Source organism: Galleria mellonella, unplaced genomic scaffold, assembly GCF_026898425.1.
Source record: "Galleria mellonella isolate WM207_F2 unplaced genomic scaffold, CSIRO_AGI_GalMel_v1 utg23, whole genome shotgun sequence".
Taxonomy (NCBI): domain Eukaryota; kingdom Metazoa; phylum Arthropoda; class Insecta; order Lepidoptera; family Pyralidae; genus Galleria; species Galleria mellonella.
In genome coordinates this window covers 1,208,153-1,230,442 of record NW_026442045.1, presented here as the reverse complement: position 1 = coordinate 1,230,442, position 22,290 = coordinate 1,208,153, and the positions used below count along the sequence as shown (strand labels likewise).

At 31.9% G+C, this 22,290-nt stretch overlaps 3 protein-coding genes across 4 annotated transcripts in view; 2 read left to right on the top strand and 1 right to left on the bottom strand.

Moving 5' to 3' along the window:
* The first annotated feature begins 327 nt into the window (after positions 1 to 327).
* On the top strand, positions 328 to 10,238 carry LOC113512912 (probable methylmalonate-semialdehyde dehydrogenase [acylating], mitochondrial). Its single transcript, XM_026896872.3, has 10 exons — positions 328 to 507; positions 2,346 to 2,482; positions 4,222 to 4,332; positions 5,187 to 5,293; positions 5,613 to 5,726; positions 6,241 to 6,407; positions 7,701 to 7,821; positions 8,349 to 8,498; positions 9,146 to 9,286; positions 9,446 to 10,238. The coding sequence occupies exons 1-10, from the start codon at positions 472 to 474 to the stop codon at positions 9,928 to 9,930; spliced, it is 1,569 nt and encodes a 522-aa protein (XP_026752673.2). The 5' UTR covers positions 328 to 471; the 3' UTR covers positions 9,931 to 10,238.
* Positions 10,239 to 10,484: 246 nt separating this feature from the next.
* Positions 10,485 to 17,307, top strand: LOC113512923 (deoxyribonuclease-2-alpha). The gene is made up of 8 exons (XM_026896885.3): positions 10,485 to 10,878; positions 11,202 to 11,376; positions 11,546 to 11,651; positions 12,138 to 12,353; positions 13,596 to 13,821; positions 14,139 to 14,321; positions 15,253 to 15,415; positions 16,130 to 17,307. Exons 1-8 carry the CDS (start codon positions 10,778 to 10,780, stop codon positions 16,229 to 16,231), a joined length of 1,272 nt encoding a protein of 423 aa, XP_026752686.2. The 5' UTR covers positions 10,485 to 10,777; the 3' UTR covers positions 16,232 to 17,307.
* Positions 17,308 to 19,700: 2,393 nt separating this feature from the next.
* LOC113522100 (uncharacterized) overlaps positions 19,701 to 22,290 on the bottom strand; it is a 63,069-nt gene continuing 60,479 nt past the window's right edge. For both annotated transcript variants that reach the window (XM_052894739.1, XM_052894740.1), the window contains exons 5-6: positions 21,603 to 21,837; positions 19,701 to 21,266 (exon numbers count right to left, since the gene is read on the bottom strand). In XM_052894739.1, coding sequence (XP_052750699.1) covers positions 21,047 to 21,266; positions 21,603 to 21,837 — 455 coding nt within the window. In that variant the 3' untranslated portion in view covers positions 19,701 to 21,046. The remainder of the gene's footprint in view (positions 21,267 to 21,602; positions 21,838 to 22,290) is intronic.

Genomic DNA, 22,290 nt, shown 5'->3' with positions numbered 1-22,290 from the left:
TGCACTGCTAGTTCGATTCGTTTTACGCTAAAATTGAGTTTTGATAAAAATAGAGAGACATATTTGTTCACCTTTTATAATATATTTAATTCTAGAGCACTTGTAAATACAATTATTAGTTTAATAACAGACACAAATGTAATAATGATATTATTTATATTTCATTATGATTTATTTATAAATGAAACATACGTAGGTATCTACATGAGAAATGTAGTAAATGGAATGAAGCCAAATGTCAATGTCTAATAAAATGTGTCTTTTCAGACCTGTTTGACGTTGACACTTTGTTGTAAACAAAACAAATATCTATATTATATATGTATCTACAAATCGCATATCCATGACTATTGACGACAAATGAAATAACTTTATCAATTCAAGGTCAGAATATTTGTATTTTAATCAGTTGGCTTGGCCCTCAGTGCACTCACGATTGTGTGATACTTATATATTTTTACAGTATTTGCCATGGCTTCTACAATGTTAAAACTACTAAAATCTGAAGTAAGTTTTTTATTTCTGTTGTTCTTTTTAACAGTTCTTTCCATTAAACAAATATCATGTAATTTAAAAAAAATATATTTGATATTTTTTTTTTTTTATAAAATAATGTTTGTACACTTTATTTACTACAGAATCCAAAGAGTGTAGTTTGTGTATGCATTTAAATTCATATATAAATTTATTAATTTACTAACTGTTCCCTTTGAATACAAGTAAATTATATTAAACGCTGTGTCATTATGAATGTTTACTGTGTATTTGTTCAGTAAAAGTCTTGTTGATGGAATTGCAATGCTTGTAAACTATTCTGTTTTTTAAAACAAAATTTAACATGATTTAGAAAAGCAATGAGGCCTTATAAATCATTCACAGGATTTGGTATTTAGAATAGCTACATTATTCACAGTTGTGTCGAACACTACAATAAGTTGCGCAGTTGAATATTTGTTTTTGTTTCTTCATGTTCTTTAATTTATACACTGTTGTAACTTCAATTAAATCAATAATATGCAAAGACATTACATAGAATTTAAAAAATAAAAAGCATATTTTGTTGTCGAGTACACATTAATGTCTTAGATTATATAAGATTTCCTTCATTGATCAAAATGCCTTCTTGTGAAACTAATTTTAAATGTACAATTTAAAATTAAATCTTTATACAGCACATTATACAAACCTCGATTGTGAAACAAGAATTTTTCAAAGGTGTTTTCTATGTACATAGTCAGAATAATAAGCTACAAGAAAACAGTATAAATTACATGCTTTGTATTTTCACTTCATAAAATTCTCCTATACAATTGTTTTTGTGATAAGTACTTTTTTATTTTAATAAAAATATTTCTTTACAACAATTATTATATTTTTAAAATCAATAATCCTCAAACCTTATTTTAAATACATTGACAAAATTCACTTTAAATGTCACAAGCATACTATAAAATTTTTGAATATTTAGTATTTAATTATTTACTTTATAACTGATAGACATATTTAAATACATTATTTTGCAAATATCTATTTACAAAAAAAGAAACATTTTATACACATAGGAAATGGTTGGATCACAAATATACATATATACTTATAAACTTATGTCATAGGACCATGTGGCATAAAATGGGCTACCCTTTCCTTTCCCGTGGCTATTGTAAGAGGCAAATAAGAGAACTTAATCATTAAGTGATGGGCAGCAGTCCCTCTTAAAACATCACCAAAGCTTAACTGCTGTCGCCAACCTGCCTACCATGCATAGTAACTATTGGCTAAATTCCCTTTATGGGGAAAGCCTATGTTCAACAGTGGACAATTAACAGCTAATATAATAATAATCATATATATATATATATAATATTTGCAGGTGATAGTTACTATTTGTCTATAGGTGGGTCTGCAGTTTGCCATTTTAATTAATATAAAAAAAAAAGTTTTTATTGAATGTTGCAAAAGTAAAAACCATTTAAATAATATCTACAGATTGTTAGTGAGTTCAATAGTTCAAACAGATAACACTTGGCCATGGATTTTAGATAAAAGTTTAACTTTTTTACTTACAACTTGCACTAACTGAAACATTTCATAAGTATATAGAAATCAATTTATTCAAGTAATTTTAAGTTGGTTTTTTTTTATAATTTTATACCTAGTTGAGTCTGAAATTTTAACTGAAAAGAATAGGAAACAAACTCAGCTATTGCTTTTTTAACAAGTTATGAATTTATGTTTGATGTGACTGTTAACTATCAAAAATTTAGAGAAATACTAATTAATATTTTGTGTGTTTCTTATACATAATAGAATATGATAATATTTTCCTTAATAATTTAATTCCACAGTCTCAACTACTACTACGTAGAAACTATAGTAGTTCTGCACCAACAACAAAGCTCTACATAGATGGACAGTTTGTAGAGTCAAAAACAAGCAACTGGATTGAGCTTACTAATCCCGCTACCAATGAAGTCATTGGCAGGTAGGCAATATTTAAAAAAATAATCAATATATTTTATTTATCTAATTGAGATGATAGACCACCTATATCCTTCTCAATTCCAAACACAAAATTTCATGATTATTAACTGAGCAAAAGCAAGAGCGTAACCTTTTTTTTTTATAACATTGGGGGCAAACGAGTATGCGTCTCACCTGATGGTAAGTGACTTTGAGTTACTTGCGTTTGTAAAAAGTAACAAATAAAAAAATTACATTTAGGATAATAAGATAATATTTGTTTGCAGTTATCTTTATCATTAGTTACTTCATTATTACTTGTATTATTTTGTTTAATTCTGTTACCGTTAATATGACAATATTATGTTAGACCACCAACATTTGATATGGACGATTGACCTCTTGTGGAGGTCTTTATTGAAATTACTTTTTTTATATAAGCATAGCGGTTTTCAAACCATAGGGGCTTTGAAGCAAAATACTTTAGAAGGGAAAAAAAAAAGCTATATAATTTTACTATTTATTGTATATTATATTCCAATAATATATACTTTAGTATGTACATAAAAATCTTAATATAAGAAAAATAAAGGCTATTTAATCCATGTAACAACAGTACACTTGATCCCTACTATTTTGAATTATAATGGACTCAACGAAATGTAGGCATGTTGAAGGGAATAGACCCATTACATATTTTTGGTTTACTTACTTACTAACTTTTACCCGTGACTTACTGACGTAATTAAGGCGTTAAAGCGCTATAAGGTAACAAACAAACAAACTCACTTTCACATTTATAATATTTGGAAGGATTTTTTATTTTTATTTTTTAACATAAGCAAACTTATAATTTATTATCAATTCAGTATACATAATATTTTGTTTACTTCCTTTATTAGTAATTGCCATATTATGTAATATAATGCTGTTGTAAATAATTTTACATCTTACTAATTGTCATACTATATTATATTATGCAATAAAATTTAATAAACACATTCTGTTTAAACATTTATTTGTAATTAAATATCAGTTAGATATTTCATTAGTATTAGTATACCTAAACAGTTCTATTCCATATAGATAATGTATTATTCAATATGCCGTGATCTTGTTTCTTACTTGCGTCATGTAACCATATCATTAATTACTGAATTGTAGTTATAAGATTGTAATATTGTTCTGTTGTAGGTATATACTATCTCTTATTTAGTTATGTAACTAATAGTAATATCACTCTACAGAAGTATACATATTAATTATGTAAAAAGGGCTACGGTAGCGATCCCGTATAGACAAAAACAGTGTAGGACGGTCTCCATCAGGATCATCATTAGGTTCATCCCAAGGACCCGCTCATATTAATGGGCGGCGGACTGACACTACCTGAGAGGGGTAAAAAACCCCGGACAGGTTTCCCCGGCTCCCCCCTAAGGGAGAGCATGAGAAGACAGCGAGATTGATCCATCAGGAGATTGACGTCAAACCTATTACACGAAGTCAATGAGTGTAGATGAATGAGGACTATGCCTTATGGTAGTTTATGGAAGTGGTTTACATATATTTGACACTGGAACGTTAACTGCTAAAACAATATTTTGAGTTATGATAAACAACTCAAAATAAACAGTTTATCAGAAGCATGTAACACAGACTTATATAATTTTGATAATTTGAATAAACTAAGAAACAGAGACAAAAATTACGAGAATTAATGTTTTTTTTTTACATAAAACAAATTTATATAAATATTTTCAGAGTACCAGAGACAACTCAACAGGAACTAAACGATGCACTGAATGCGGCAAAGAATGCATACAAATCATGGAGCCAAAGTACAATTTTAACCCGGCAGCAGCTAATGTTCAAGTTTGTATTTTGCATAATAATATTTCGAGATTTCTATAAAAATAATACCATTTCATATATAATATTTTATACTTTTGTTACCATAATACAATAAACAAGTCATTTAAATGGTTATTTACATAGTATTAACATTATAATGATATAATTCTAAGAAGTATTGTCATCGCATTCAAAGCAGTAAAAGGTATAAAACTTTTATATTATACCTAGATATTTTAAGGAACTATGGTAAATTAGATCTTGAGAAATTAGGTATTATAGATAACTAGCTATTGCCCGCGACTTCGTCTGCATCAAACTGTAGCGGACATTTTTTTAGATCATTTAAAGAGGAATAATATTTTCATACATATTTTTTGGGTAACTTGAACCGTTTTCGCAGAGCACGCAACGGAATCCCTCAAATATGAATAATTATCCCCGTTTTTGCAACATTTTTCTTTGTTGCTTTGCTCCTATTAGTCGCAGCGTGATGTTTTATAGCCTATAGCCTTCCTCGATAAATGGACTATCCAACACAAAAATAATTATTCAATTCGGACCAGTAGTTCCGGAGATTAGCGCGTTCAAACAAACAAACAAACTCTTCAGCTTTATAATATTAGTATAGATTAGACCATACGAGTAAATAAATGAATATTTTTTTTTACTGACATTCAATCTGGATAAATATATTTTAATAAATTTATTAAAATATATTTTATGGAAAGAAAAAGATATTTCTCCATACAATTGCATGCTTTTAATTGTCAGTGTTTTAGAAGCAATTTTCTTACAGTCTATATAATCTATATCACACTGTTTGCTACATTTTGTTGGATCGATGTAGATTAGAAAAAAAAATCTTGTAACAGATTTGCACGATTGCTGCGAGAGAACCAATCAAAATTAGCAGCCAAAATTACAGAGGAGCAGGGCAAGACCATAGCCGATGCGGAAGGCGACGTCCTACGAGGAATTCGTAAGTTCTATATATTTATATATTTTCTCGGTAGCCTCTTTATAGTGTAGGTAGAGAGAACCGACTGACAAATATACGAAATAAACAAAATTGACCACATATTATATTACTGTTTTTTTTTTATCTATTTATATTTATTTATTCTATTACTATAATTTTAAGTTCCAAAAATAAAATTGCTATTTAAAACGAAATGAAAGTTTAAAATTGGTTAATTTGTATTTATTATCATCGTCATATCAGCTGTTTCCTACGGAACATAGGTTTCTTCCATCTAAGTGACTGGACACATTTTATGACTAATAATTTTTATTTGCAGAGTTAGTCGAACACTGTTGCAGTATTACTACCTTGCAATTGGGTGACTCCATTCAGAATATTGCAAGAGATATGGATACTCATAGTTACAAAGTACCCTTGGGTGTGGTTGGTGGTAAGTACCTATTACATAATAATATAGTATATAATAATATTTACTTTGTACTAATTGTCTGTTTTTATATGATACTTTCTTTTTATCTATTAGAGTGAAGATTCAAAGCTTTCTTACAACACATTGTAAACATATATTTTACAGCCAACATTGATAGTCAATACGTTTGTGCGGAAAACAATATTTTTATTATCCTTTTACTATTATGAATGTGAAGGTTGCATGTTTTTTACTCAATCGCGCTTAGAGAACTATATTATTTAAAAATAAAAATTTAAAATGTTAACTCACACAAATTCTCAACTTCTAAAATTCAATTTTAGTTTGAAACAGCTGAATTTATGCCCATTATTGTAAGCTGAATTAAAAAAAAAATCATACAGTAAGTTTATTCTAATAAAATAATAATCACATGTCCTTTAAGTCAATCAGCAAGAGGAATATGCTCTATAGCTGACTAGATGACTTGCCTACATTTAATGATTTCACAATTAGCATAATATTTATATTTTAGGTGTGGCAGCGTTCAATTTCCCAGTAATGATCCCGCTATGGATGTTCCCACCTGCAATTGTGACTGGAAATACGTGTATTATTAAACCTTCGGAACAGGACCCTGGAGCCACGCTGATGCTGTTGGAACTGTTACAAGAGGCTGGAGCGCCACCTGGCATCGTTAATGTTAGTTTATAATTTTATTACTTCTGTTTATTTTAATAGCTAATTATATATTTTTTTTTGTGAGTGACAACTTCTAACATACGTGTGATTTTTTGTAAAAGGTTTCTTAGTAGAGTCTGAGATCCAAATCAAGCCCCCCTATACAAAGTACAAACAAATCTCTTCATAGAATTATTATCGCTAGCGGGTCCATGTAATAGAATAAGATGGCGACATGCGCTGTCTCTCTCTGTCTCATGTGAGCGCTGATCGAAACCATTCTATTAAGAGAGTCCTTTATACCTTGTCTAGGGGGACTGAGTAGAAAAGTGGGCGGATGCAAATATATACCTTTATGTACATATAGAGATACATCTCAACGTTTCAGGTATAGATACAATTGATTTGGCAGCCATGTACCTAGAACTTGCCAAGAAACATAACATATTTATTCAATAAATTATATAAATAGAGCTGGAATTCAAAATCTTCGATTCTGGTATTAATTTTACAATGTTGTTGAATGTTCATATAAAGATGAGTTACTGTTATGATACCCTTATTTATAGTTGGTGCAAATTAATTTTGTTAAAATTTTGTGGGCCCTGGTTGCCTTTATTAAAGAATTATTATTATATTATATTATTAAAATAATGACTCTGTAACTAGATTATGTATGTACTTGAATGTAATTTAATAAAAATTAATGTAAGGGGTTTTAATGAGAGCAGTAGAAGCAAAGCAGAATACTTTTTAGAAATTTTATCTGTTTGTCTATATGTTTGTTATATTGTGATACCGATATAATATAACATCACGTTAACATTAGTTAATTAGTTTTGTAGTAGAAAGGAAAACAAGCTAAAATCCAGTAAGTAGTTGCCACGATTAACAGGCGCATTTGGCAACCTCAATTAGCTGTTAGTCATGTTTTAAGAGGGACACTGCTGTCCATCCCTCATTTAATTTATACATAGGCTGAAATCGAAATGGTTCACGGTATATAAATCTAAGAACTATCTTGTTGTATAACATATTAGGATATAAATTTTGTGGAATGAAAATTCGCATATTACAAACACGTTTGAGTACTTATATAGAATATTCGAACTCGACTAACAGCTGAACTCGCCGCGCCGTGTTAATATGGAAGACTCAACTTTTTTTTATAATTTTTCATTATGATTTTTGGTAAAAAAATGTACAGTTTCGCTAGTAGAAAATTTCTTTTAATGAATGCTAATGATTTCGAATCTAACCTATAAAGTATAAGATAACTAGACTGAAATACAAACTCTTCGTTACAATTCACAGGCGGTCCATGGTACCCACGATCCGGTGAACTTCATATGCGATCATCCAGATATTAAAGCAGTGTCATTTGTGGGCGGCGATGCAGCTGGCAAACATATCTACCAGAGAGCATCCGCCGCAGGTATTTATTATTTTTTGGTTTTTTCAAATATTTATAATAAACGAAGTTTGCCAGCGTACACAATTAGCGCAGGCGAGGTTATCATTACATTATCATCTAAAAATTAACTTAAATACCGTGTTATGAGACATCAGCTAATAAAAATCCGGCGCTATAACCGATAATATCTAAGATATGTATGTTGTTAATTTTATAATATTAATTAACGATTGTGTCCCAAAACAAAAAAAAAAATCGATTTCAATTGTGATAAAACCAGTTATTTTGATTTAAAAACTAAACTACTGACCCGATTTAGGTATTTTTTTTTTATTATGTCCGTATAGTTCAACGATTATCTCAACTATAACACAACGGATAATAGAACAAAATGGACTTTTGGGACCAGTTTAGAAGTATATCCTTTCAGATAAAAAAAAAATCCAAATCGGTTTATAACTGGTGGAGTTATGGAGTAATAACCATAAATAAAATACAACCGAATTGAGAATCTCCTTTTTGAAGTCGGTTGAAAATTCATTGTACAGGTAAACGCGTCCAAAGCAACATGGGCGCCAAGAACCACGGCGTGATCATGCCAGATGCTAATAAGGAACACACCCTCAACCAGCTGGCCGGAGCCGCCTTTGGCGCTGCGGGACAACGGTGTATGGCACTCAGCACTGCTGTCTTCGTCGGTTAGTAGCCTTCCACTATTCTAATAATAGCTTTTTTCGTCAATGTTTTTCGTGTTCACTGCATGATTTTGTGGGCGACACACAGCTAACACCTTCAAATCTCTCTAGACAAGTGTGGAACGAAAGTATCCGTATGCATAAGACAGAATGAGATAATCTCAGGCATTTTCTTTTTTAAATGTATCTATCGATAAATTCGTTTATCTGAAAGGGAGAATACGAGTATAACCACAATATTCTAGGATACAAAATTTTATTATTTATTCTATCACCGATTCGTAAAAGAAATTGTTTTCTACCATCGTATATATTATCGGTTTTTGCTAAAAATACAATAACTCATAGGCTAGTCGTGTTACCTCTCCTATGAACTGTCTGCGTTTCTAATTAGGATTTTGCTTCTTGATTATTGCTATTGAATTCAGTTGGATTTCCGCTACCCTACAGTTCATACTTATTTTTAGGTAGAATTTTTAACATAAAAGAAATATGTTTGTTATACTCCCTATGAGGTAGTCAGAGGTTCTTCGTCTTATACACAATATTTTGACGTCGTTCCTTATATTTTAGTGCAGATTTTACTAACTATCAATTTATACTAGGTACATTAAAATTATAAATTATTTAAAATAATATTCACGGTATAGGTGAGGCCAGGGAATGGATCCCGGAGTTGGTAGTGCGAGCAAAAGGTTTGAAAGTGAATGCTGGACATGTTCCCGGAACCGACGTTGGCCCCGTCATCTCTGTCAGGGCTAAGGAGAGGATCCTCAGGCTCATTGAATCAGGTACAGATAATAAGTTTAAGAATTCAACTTTATAAATTTACTATTACAATTATATGTTCCACTACTGGTGCAAGTATAAAGTTATGTTATCGGTGGTTTCACATTCCACCATGCATTTTACAAATTTATTTAAATAATAAATATTTTTTTATATCACAGGAGTTAAAGAGGGCGCTCAATTAGCACTCGATGGCCGAGGCATCAAAGTATCCGGTTTTGAGAAAGGCAACTTCGTTGGACCGACTATAATTACCCACGTCACACCGACCATGGAATGTTACAAGGAAGAAATCTTTGGGCCCGTCCTTGTATGTTTATTTGTAGACACATTAGATGAGGCCATTCAATTGATCAACTCTAACCCGTATGGTAACGGAACAGCGGTATTTACAACAAATGGTGCCACAGCAAGAAAGTTCGTCTCAGAGATTGATGTCGGCCAAGTTGGGGTCAATGTACCTATTCCCGTTCCACTATCTATGTTCTCATTCAGCGGGACCAGAGGAAGCTTCCTCGGCACTAACCACTTCTGTGGCAAACAGGGTGTCGACTTCTTCACAGAATTGAAGACTGTAGTCTCTTTCTGGAGACAAAGTGATGTATCTCACACGAAAGCCGCCGTATCTATGCCTACGCAACAGTAAAACGATAAATGTTTTCTCATAAGCTTTATTTAATGAACCTCAGTAATTTATTTGTCATTATTTTTTATTATAACTATTAGAAATGAATCTAAGCATAACTTTTTCATGTACTGATAAGTAATGTTCAGTTTAAATAATAGAAAATGCCATGTCTTCCAAACGTACCTGTAATATGTTTTTGTTATTTATTATAATAATAAATAAACTCACAATTCTTAGATATATTTTAAAATAGTATTTTTTTACAAGACTTCTCAGTGAGATCTGTTTTTCTGTTGTTGAATAATAAATAAATATATTTTCTGAAACGGTTTTTTTTTTCTAATTTATCAATACTATTTATTTATATATTAACTCATCTAAGTTAAATATTACTGAATATGCACAATAATAAAGATTATTTTACTACTATTCTTTGAATGATCAAAGAAAATTATATTAGAACATGTTACAAAAGTGAGTCAATTTCTTTTCCCATTAAACAAAACTATACAGTGTTGCCGTAACAAAATTGTGCGCATGGGCATTCAATATGCTGTCATTCAATTTTGATTTGAAGTTGTATCTAATGTCAATCTATCAGTTCATCGTAACTTAAGATACGGAAACGAATATTTAAATTTGTTTATACATTTCGCTTTGTATAAAACCAACACTTACTGATATGAACTAACTTGTTACAAAGGAAATAATAGTGCAAGTGTTATGTAAATAACCCGTTTGTTTGTTACTTCATGACCAAGCTATGATCAAATTGCATGACATCATAAACAATACAATTTGCAGCGAAAACTTCCTGTGCCTTCTTAATTCTACCGCGGTTTTCGTCAAATAAACACGCATAGCGATGTTTCTTTATATAAAATCTTTTTTGTTACTAATACTTTTAACGGATTGTCGAAGTTTAACGCCACAATGCAGGAATGAAAAGGGAGAACCTGTAGATTGGTAATTATTTTCTTAATTTCTTTGTTATAATTTTTACTGAAGTACCTACTCTAAGTTTATAATTATTATATTATTCATGGTGTACATGACTCATTTGTTACGTATTTATTGCTTATAATACTATTTATGTTATAACATAATTTTATTATATGTAAGAACAAAGAAAATAATTATAGGTAATGATATATTTTGTTTACAATTATATTTTATTTTTTATCCTTTATATATTTTCATGTCAGGGTCCTAAGGGGTTGACAGAGAGAATTGACTGCTGTTTTACATACATCTTTTTAAGTTTTAAAATGCACAACTGAAAATTTCAGGTTTTACATATATAAGTTGCCAAGGGAGAAAAATCACCTCAATCCACTTATCCGAAAAGGAGTGGCTTATATGCATTTAACTCCATCTAAATTAAGAGCTGGATGGATATTATCAGATCTAGCCATAAGTGACCCTCGTTCTATGCTTGGAAGAACATTGGCTCCATTGTACCAGGTACTATAAATGTTTATTTGAATTTATGTGTTGCATGTTCATTTTTGAAAATTGAATAATAAATATATTTATGACTATAATCCCTAATGAAGTAATCAGGCAAAATAAATATTAATTTTTATAATATGAAAATTATTATATTTATTTCAACTTATTCTCTATTTTTCAGGACAAAAATATAATTTCACTTATTTATAATGATCAACCACCAGCAAATGAAAATCAACCAGATCTGTTACATTCTGTTGCAGAAGTTTATTCGAAAAGCAAAAGAGGTATGAATAATAAAATTATAAAGATAATACTTTAATTATTTTATGCCTTATGAAAAGTTACAGTAACAATTTGAATTTTCCAGCATATATGTTTCATTGGTAATTTAAATTCAATCTGCTGTTATTTTGTTTCTTACATAATTATAATTTGTTTATTAGATGATTTTTTTATACAACTTAGAATGGCAAACAAGCTGATAGCCCACCTGATGGAAAGTGGTAACCGTCAACTATAGACATGAGCAGTACCATGGACATAACAGAGTATACTGTTTCGCCCATGATACTCCCCATGCATTGCCATTCCTGAGGACTCAGATGTTATTCCTCTGTACCCTGTAAACACAGCCATGCAAACACAACTGGTTCACTGTAGAAACACGAATGGGACAGAGGTATCCAAGCAATCGACTTTTATACAGAGTCTTTTCTACTCCAGTTTATTTACATTTAATAATTGGTATTTAGAAAAGGATTCTATTTCAGGTCAAATAAAACAAGCAGGATTTAAGAAATATAAAAAGTTCAAACTTGGTGTTAAATACTATGACGACTATGATTTGGCAGAAATGTGTAAAATGCATTCCAGATTTATGAAGACAAGAGTAGAGAGTGGTCACACAAAAGGTGTCATACTGGGGGGTAAATTTACATCTCTATGGTTGGTACACTCAGTACCCAGATTTCCTCCATTGCCTGACAGTAAGTATTATTTGATATATTTAAAACTATTAATAATTTGAAATAATCTGTACTTCTGTATAATACTCAATAAACTTTGCAAATAAATTATCAACATAAAAATATTAAAGTTTCTTCTACACTAGATGTATCTCACTGTTCTGCCCATGTAAATCACTACATAAAGTATCCTATGTGCTAAGTTAGGATATTACCTACTCATGTACCAAATTTCATTCAAATCCGTTTAGTAAATTTTGCATGAAAGAGTAACAAATATCCATTGTTAACTTTCGTATTTATAATATTAATAATATAATGCAATTCATATTTTTTGTATGCGTGAAAATGGCATGGTTACCCCGCCTGTGCTATCGGTATACACTAGCGGGGTACCAGTGAGCGGTGATAGGTGAGAATAAAAGGCAGGTCAGTTAGCCTATTGTGACGAATTCAATGATAAATTGGTCACGATAGTTTCCAGGGGGAACCGCGCGGAGGTCGACCTGATAGGGTATATTGATAGCAATGGGGACTAATTACTAACAATCTCCCCTGCAATGAATATTATATTTATCATAAATAATTAGTCGCCGTGTCGGCGCCGGCACAGAACGGACAACCACTTCCTTTCCCGTGGGTGTCGTAAGAGGCGACTAAGGGAACTTACGGTTGAGAGATTAGCAGCAGCGTACCTCTTAAAACATCACCAAAGGCCCAACTGCGGTTACCAACCCGCTGTAACCTGCCAGGCGTGCCAACTACTGGCAAAAGCCCCATTATGGCGGAGACCTATAGTTTTCAGTGGATAGTTAACGACTGATAGAATAATATGATGATGAAGGGGGAAAAGGGATTGTTAGTAATGGAAACTGAGAATCCCATTGCTAGCAATATACCCAACCTTCTCACGGTTCCCCCTGGAAACTATCATGGTTAATTCATCATGATGGGCTAACTGGCCTGTTTTAATTCTCATCTATCACCCTTCACTGGTGCTCCGCCAGCGTATCCCGTTAGTGCAGGCGGAGTTACCATACCATTTTCACCCATAAAAAAATATGATGATGATGAAAGGATATCATAAAAATGGTCTAAGGCCACCTGTAACACATTGAAGTTCTTGTCCCATGTACTGAATAATCATTTAACACTATGCTTAGGCAAGCGTACAGGTGCATGTAGTAGTCAGTTGTGAACCATTCTTCCCCATTAGTTGTCTATTATTTGATCTACATATGAATTAATAATAATGATTTCCAGTCAATGGTAAGAATGTAAGTTCATATGACTACCCCACAACTGGTATGAAGTATGGCCAGTCGGCGCTCTGTGTGTCCGTACAAACGTCGACACTCAACCAGATTGCTACACAATTAAAGTACAACGACCCCTTGATTGCATACTATCATATACCTCAGGAATTTGATAACGAACTACCCAACTTGGTGGATTTGGTACATAATAAGACAATCGATGTATCTCCATGGTAAGTTGAATTATCAATCTAGAATGCAGACTTTCTATGAGATCCAATTAAAAGTAATTCGAAATCATAACAAATAGTAAATGGACATTCTTTCACCTTATATCTGAGGTCTATTGCATTTCATTTCGACTTTGTTCTCAAAAAAGTAAGTTGTACATAAAATAATATATAGTTACAAGATTCTATATTACATATAAAATTTTGAAATAAAACATAATTTTTTTATATCTAAAAAATACTTAAATAAACTTTTTTAAAAGCACTTGTTACATTAGTCTTTAAAAATAATGTTAAAATATGCTCATCATACTTTACAGGTATCATGTAGAGAGCTTCGAGACGCTAGCAGGGCGTAAGTTCCTCTCGTTCGCTAAGAGCGCAATGTTCAACGACGACTTGTACAGTGGTTTGGTGGCTGAAGTTTTGCAATCTGATTTATTGGTTGAGTCCTGGACTAATGGCCCAGGCGCGTTGAATTCTGAATGCAACAGAAACTTTCAGTGAGTGCAGTATTTTATATATATAATTAATAACTAGAACTATAGGGTCAGTATATTTCACTATGAGGGAAAGAAGTCCACATATCTAAAGCTCACGTAATGAATACCAACGTAGTTGCTTACTTTATACGAGTATGGTTCAATTTTGTCAATTACCTACATAAACGTCTACTATTGTATATATTTCGGTACTCGTTGTCTGTTTTTATATAATTAAAAAAATATATATAATTTTTTTTTTTGTAATGATTGTACCAAAATAATATAAAAAAGAATAGACGTTTCCTCAAGAAACTTACAAAAATTTTAGACATATAGAAGAGTTCGTATACAGCTACTTACATAAGTATGTATAATAATTAATAGGAAACGCAAGTATGTAATAAAATTTATTTCTATTGAAATAAATAACTAATAATATATCAAATCCAATAATGAATTAGTAGTTGTTGCTTAGTGTCCACAGTACAAGTTCTGTTCTGCTTAATTTTTAACTACGTATTGTACTACAGGAAATACATCTTATTCACGTCAATAAAAATGACATTTACGTCAAAATTTTAAAGTTTTGAATAGATAATAATGTGTGTAAAGAGGAAAGCAATTGGCACTTGGTTTTATCTTTTACTTTAATTTAGAGACCTAGCGGGAGGAACGTGGGTTTGCACATCTTATCAGAATTCTTGATTTATTTTATTTTATTTATTTATACTTTATTGCATACAAAAATTACATTAATACAAATTATTTTGACCAAGTTGTACAACAAACAAGCTTAACTCTAAGAGTTCTATTGCAACAATTCCTGAGTGGAAAAGAGCATTAATTATCAGCGGGTATATATATTTTTTTAACATATAGTAATTTAGACATTTTTCGTAATACCATTTAATATATTGTTCAAACCAACTACGGTCTATGTCTTTTCCAGAGTACGTAACATAGAACGTCTCAAGTTTCCCATAGCTAAAATGTCATTCACATCAAGCGACGACCACTCGAAGTGGGCGGTCGCTGTCGCACACAAGATGCACAACAGCCAAGACACTAAAGTGGCAGACTACTGGGTCTGCGTAGGAGATATCAATAGAGCGGTATGTATCAAAATATTATCAGAAATTATCAGGAGCTCTGTCGCGTTGTCCACCAAACCATCCCCTCTAGGAAATGATTGTGGTTGATTCCATATGAATTGGTTATGGACTATAGCTGATCTGATTTCATTTTCACTATTTGTTCTCATTCCAGCGTAAATTAATAGTAAGAATAAAAAATAAATTTTGTAATAAGCAAAATGTAAAAAAGAAACTGATTAATAAAAGATTTACTATATACATACTAGATTTTTTTATTAATACTGATACTGTACTCATTTAATATTTTTTTTATTACTTTTACATTTCTTCTTTATCAGGGGGCAAATAATAGAAATTAATTTTAATAATTAATGTTAAAATTGGCTTTATTGTTTATAATTGTGGTGTAGTATTTTTTTGTTTAATGTAAGTATATATTATATGGATAAGGCAGGGGGTTGCACAAAAGATCCCGATGGGTCAACGTGCAACGGCTTAGCTGACCCCATATGCGAATGTAAGACAGGATAGAATAGGATATATTATATGTTTTCCTGTGTAATTTCAAATGACAGTGAAAGGAGTGACTATCGCCTATAAACGTAAACACTACAAAATCATAGAATAAACTGTGATGTGATGGCACCCCTATGCGTTGTCATTCCTTAAGACTAAGATGTTTATTTTAAAATTTTAATAACTGCATATTTTGATTCATTTATTTTGTTCCAGTTATCACAAGAGTCCCGCGGTGGCGGCACAGTATGTACTTCAGGCCCTATACTGTGGGGTAATTTCGCTCACCTCATCGAATCTGTTCAGACTTGTAACTAAAGACTATGGTAGGATAAGAATAACTTATTGAAATCAGATATTAAAGCCTGGCGGTGAAATAATTAACTTCTATAATTATAAAACACTAGCGACCTGTCCAGGCTTTATACAGATTATTTTAAAATAAAATACAGCCTATGTTACTCGCTGATAATGTGGCTATAGGTGAAAGTATTTTAAAATCGGTTAAGTAGTTTATCGAGGGCTACTTACCGCTTATTAACAAAAAAAAAATCGAAATCAATTGTGATAAAACCACTTACTTTAATCTAAAAATCTAAACTCCTGAATTGATTTAGATAAAACTGCTATGGGACCAATTTGTGTGAATATCTGAGTTTGAATGAAAGTAACAAAAAAGTGTAATAGTTAAAGTAGGTTCGAAGAAGGTTTTAATTTTTAAGAATATTAAGGTAAGATTTTCTGTATTTGGGATACAAAATAATTATGTTGTTTATAGTTCTAAATCCATTTACATCTCGGTCTAAGCAAAGTAAAATAATTTTACCATCAAGTACTAAAATTGCCTACATAACATTATTTTTCTCCTCAATGAACATGTTTTATATTAACTTATTTTGACAACTAAGATGTAACAATATGGCGGAAATGTACTTGTGATCTTATTTCGATTGTATTGTAATCATCGTCATATTATCCTATCAGCAGTTAACTGTTCACTATCCATTGTTATAGGCCTTCCCCATAATGGGGATTTTGCCAATAGCTGCCACGTTTTCAGGTTTCAGCGAGTTGGCAACCGCAGTTAGGCTTTTGGTGATGTTTTAAAGGGACGCTGCTGCCCATCCCTAGACCATTAAGTTACCTTAGTCGCTTCTTACGACATCCACCAAAGGAAGGGGTGATTCTATGCCGTGACCAGAGGGCACAGAATGGGATTGTTTTGTATATAAAAAATTTGATCTGTTTGTAATGTCTTTTATTTATGGAAAACATATTGTGATGGTAAGAAATAAAATCGTGAGATTAAAAAAAAAAGTATTTATTAAGATTTTTTAATATATTTATCGCTAAGTAAACAGTTTGTAATTTCTCATAAGTAGGTTTAAGTATGTTCATAAGTGTCACAAAACATAATTTTAGTTTCAGTACAAAGTCTGTATAATTGTAACGGCCATTTATATTATTGATCTGTGATCATAGGATGTGATAATTATTAATAAAAGTAAGATCATTGTGCTCTAGATATTTCGTCGACGTATTTATAAATGCCATAATAAATAAACAAGGCATTTGAAAATTTGTTTGTTTATTAATTCGAATGTTATTTTGATATCTCATGATGTTTACAAAGAAATTCTTTATTTTTTGTGTAAATTGGCTTCTTATTAGGATATCATTTATACATTATAAATAAACATAGGATAAAGTTTGCATTTGTTTTATAAATGCTACCTATAAATATTTTTCTTAAAAGTAAATTAAGGTGTCGAATTATTATACAGGGTGGAAGAGACAGGTTGCCCAAAATGAAAACAGCTGATTCAGATGAATCGTCTGAATCAGATGGCAGATTATTTTCCCACCGAAAATGCACTACAGTCATAATTAACGATTCTAGATTTGATGCTGCGCAATATAATTAAAATTTGACCGCGCGGTTAGTAGTTCTTCTTCATAAGTAGTTTTCGTACGCTTGTGGCATAGACCTCATACAGCTGATTCCGCGTGATGCGGTAGGATTTTAATATGAATATTACATTGCTGTTTATATTTCATAGTATTTCACTATAAAATATTATTATTTCTTTATATTATGACATAATATTACAGATCACATTATTTGAAATAAAAAAAAAATTGAATTTTTCCGGAATGAATTTCCACTACATTTCAGTTCAAAATAATGGTCCGAATTCATTGTGTCAGTTTTTGCCAACTTGTCTCTTACACCCTGTATTTCCAAAGAGAAAAATATGTATTTTTTTTTTACTTTAATCAATCAAATAAACTGTCTTTAAAAACTTTATTGCCTTTTAAATAAGTAGTAGATAAGTTAGAATTTTCCTGTTTTTTAATATATTTATAAATTTCTAAAAAATGGTCTCATTTAAGTGGTGGTGTTTATATATAAAATTTTAGTTAAATAAACGAAATGCTAAACATATTAATTATTTATTTTAATACATTGTATATCATTATGTATCCGGGAGGGGTGGGGAATATTAGTAATGAGAACTAGCTGCTCCATTACTAATAATAATATTTTACAACAAGTGCAATTTTAATTTACTACGGATACCAAAATTGCGCTTGCTCATACATTGCTCTTTCCAATCCTTGATAACGTTGACTCCTGTTATTCAAATGTCACTGAAGAGTAGTTAAATTAATTTTGAGCGCCTTCAAAATTTATGCATACGGTTCATATTAGGGCAAATAATGTATCCCAATGTCGTATAAGGCTCAAATGGCTCTCTATTCGTCTTCGTCGCAACTAGCACATCCTTTCCCTTCTTTATATTCAATTATTTTTAATCCAGCTACACCCCGTTATTTAAAAGAACGTTTTGTATTTCTTGGTGAGAGCAATTCTTATTCTTTACGTAGTACTGATCACCTGCAACTCAAAATTCTTCTTCTTTTTACTCCAAATTCTTTTCCGTGCAACCAGTCGTTTGTGGAATTTGCTCCATACCTCTATACGGTGCGCTTTGGCTTTTTTTTAAAACTTGGTTAAATCCTACCTATCTTTATAACCACTTATTCCTCCTTATTTCCTATCAGAATTATGTGTGTTATATATGTATGTTAATGTTGTACATTTATACATATAAATATACAGTAGCTTCCACCAACAGTATTTCCAAACCGATACGGCAACATAACCTTCAAGAAAAGAGCATAATCCTTTTTAAAAGGCCGGCTGCACACTGCAATGCCGCTAGTGTTGTGGGTGATCATGGGCGGCAGTAGTCACTTACCACCAGGTGAGCCGCATGCTCGTTTGCCCCCTGTGTTGTAAAAAAATGTATATGAATATGATTGTGCTTATTTACACATGTTTACATTTATTTTTTTAACGCCCCACGCACTTATTTATTCTATAATTCCTTCTACCCAATGGTTGTCTGGAAGAGTTTCTCCCTGAAAAAATATCGCAGATTAATTCTTTGTGAAATTAATCATGATAAGTCAACTTACCTGATTCTGTCTTTACCTGTTATCACTCACTGGTTTTCCGTCATCGTATATCGAATGAATGATTTAATTTTATTTGTTAAATATTGGTGATTGCCAGTAGCAGATCTTAAAATGAATTATAATTGTTCAGCAGTTAAATGGGTGTGTAAATGTTTTAGTTTGTAAATACTAAAATTACAGTGATAAGGCAGAAGTCCACGGTCTCATCTCTTTAGTATAATATCAACCTATGATTCAGATAACACTATAATTTTAATTAAAAATATTATTATATTATTTATAATTAAAAAATAAAACTACATGATTATTAGAGAACTTTTAATATTCAACATAAAAATTATTTACATATTAATGAAAAGTTCAAACTATATTTCATTTTGAACTGTGTCTATATGGGGATTACGATGAAACAGTAGTAACTACGTTACTGATGTCAAAATTTGGATTTAAAAGCTATACGCATTAAAAATAGTCAATAACAATTGAAAACAGTACAATAAAACATCCTTAGAATTGGCACTAGACATAGATAGCTGTGTTAGTTTAGTATAATAAAAATCCATCACCTTCCTAAAAATTGAAAGGTATCTAGGTACCATAAATAATCTTACCATAGACTATCTGGATTAGTTTTTTTTTATTGGGATAACTTTATTTGGCACAATCACGAATATAATACATCCACTATCCCGTGCCTTTGATGGGGGATGAGTAGGTCGATATATTACAATAAGTAGAACCCTATAATTCTATTTCTATGAAAAACTCGACTATGTATATTAATTATACGAGTATATCGTTCATTGTTTCATATTGTCGGAAATTAATGTAAAAATACAAGATAATAGAAAGGCTCAAATACATACAATTATTCATGTTTTATGACCAGATTATTATATTTTTAATTAATTACACACTAATCTATTATATTGTTTAAAATAAGCAATAAGTACAATATATAAATTAGCAAAAATAAGTGCATGCAATTAGATACATGTTTAACCATCACCGTGGCTTTTTGATGAATTTTTGATGATAAGCGATTTTTAAATTTATAAACAAACAATAATTCTTGGTACATATAGTATTTACTTATGTAAGTAACTATAATAAGCACATAAAGTTAGATTTTGTTAACATATGTCTTCCAAATAATGGCTTGGTTAATCTTTAATCGACACATTTATGATATTAAAAAAAACCCTTACCCTTTGGAATTTATATTTAGCACAGTGATATAATTTGCATACTTATTACTGTTTAATAAAATATAAATATGATTAGTATGATACACGAATGAAACTGGGCCCATAACCTGTATTAGCGATGACACATAAACTATATTGACATAAAGCTATAGTAATATTACTTTATATATTTAAAGCTTTCAAACAGTCACATATGTTTCGCATTTTTTCAGTATTGATAAATAAATGTTACCAATCTACCTACAGGCCCAGATTTGAAGACAATAATAGCACGTATTTAGGCACATTACATTTTAACTACATTCTTAAATTATAAAAAATACCAAAGCAATTGATAGGGTTACCTATACAATCAAGCCAAACGTTTACAATCTTCCACGCCCATTTTCCTTATCCAGTGATTATGTGCTATAATACAAGGCGATGATATGACAGAATAGTTTCACGCCACTCTTAGCGAGGGTAATCTTGTAAACCAAGAGTCGTGTTTCATCTTAAGATAGTAGGAGTCTCTAGGAGCCGGCGTCGTTAGCGCATCTTCAAGAATTTTCAGTGCACTTGTTGGCAAAACCTTTGCGCTATATTCAGCGGCTTCTCCAGGCATGGTTACAGCGCAGCTAGCTGTGCTTCCACTCACATCTGAATTTGGGGTCTCTGGTCGACTGCAATAAAAGATATTAAAAGATTAAATATTTATAAAATGCAAATATAATCAAACAGACGAAGGTTGATTCTATGAAACTCTGACGCGAATGTTAAATGTATGTAATTTAATTGGATGTGTGATGTGACGAGGATGGATCAGATTCATTATGAATGATCAGTGATAGGTGTATTTTAAGAAGGGCCACGTGGGCAGTGTCCACCCTAGAATTATATGAAACCCTCAGTTTGCGAGTAGACACACACTTATCTGGTTTTTTCTTCCGTACCTCCACTTGTAATCACAAGTATTATCCAGGACTTACATAAGTAATCATGAAAAATGGGAAAGCTACCTGGCAGGTAAGCTCGGTGGCGCTAATTGCACGGGCGGCGCGTATATCTCGGCGGTGGAGAGGTCGGGCGCGTGCAGCAGCACGACGTGCAGGCGGCGCGAGCGCAGCCCTGCACGGAGCGCACGGGCGGCGCCCCACGTGCCCCAGCGCGCCGCCGCCGCACCAGCGCTCAGCTCGCTCGTATCGCCTGACTCTAAACGCGACAGGCTCTCGCAACCCGTGTCTGATGTTAATCCTGGGTTAAGACGAGAGTTTTTTTTTAATGGATGATAATGGAATAGTAACCCCGTCTACGCTATCGGTATACTTTGGCAGGGCACCAGTGAGGGATGAAAGATGAGCATGAAAGCAGGTCAGTTAGCCCATCGTGATGAATGCAACAAGTATTAATCACAATGGTTTCCAGGGGAACCGCTTGGAGGTCGACCTGACAGGGCTTGCTAACAATGGGGCCATGACTAACAATCCCTTCCTTCCCGGTTAAGACAGAGTTAATTAATGTAAGCCGCCTTTTAGCTTTTTTATTCTATGATAATGGAGTTGTAACTCCGCTTACGTTATCGCTGACGGAATACCAGTGAGAGATGATAGGTGAGGATGAAAGCAGATCAGTTGGCCCATTATGACGAATTTATCAGACATTAACTAGGGCGGATGGTATGAGGTCATTAAACGTCTTCGTTACTAT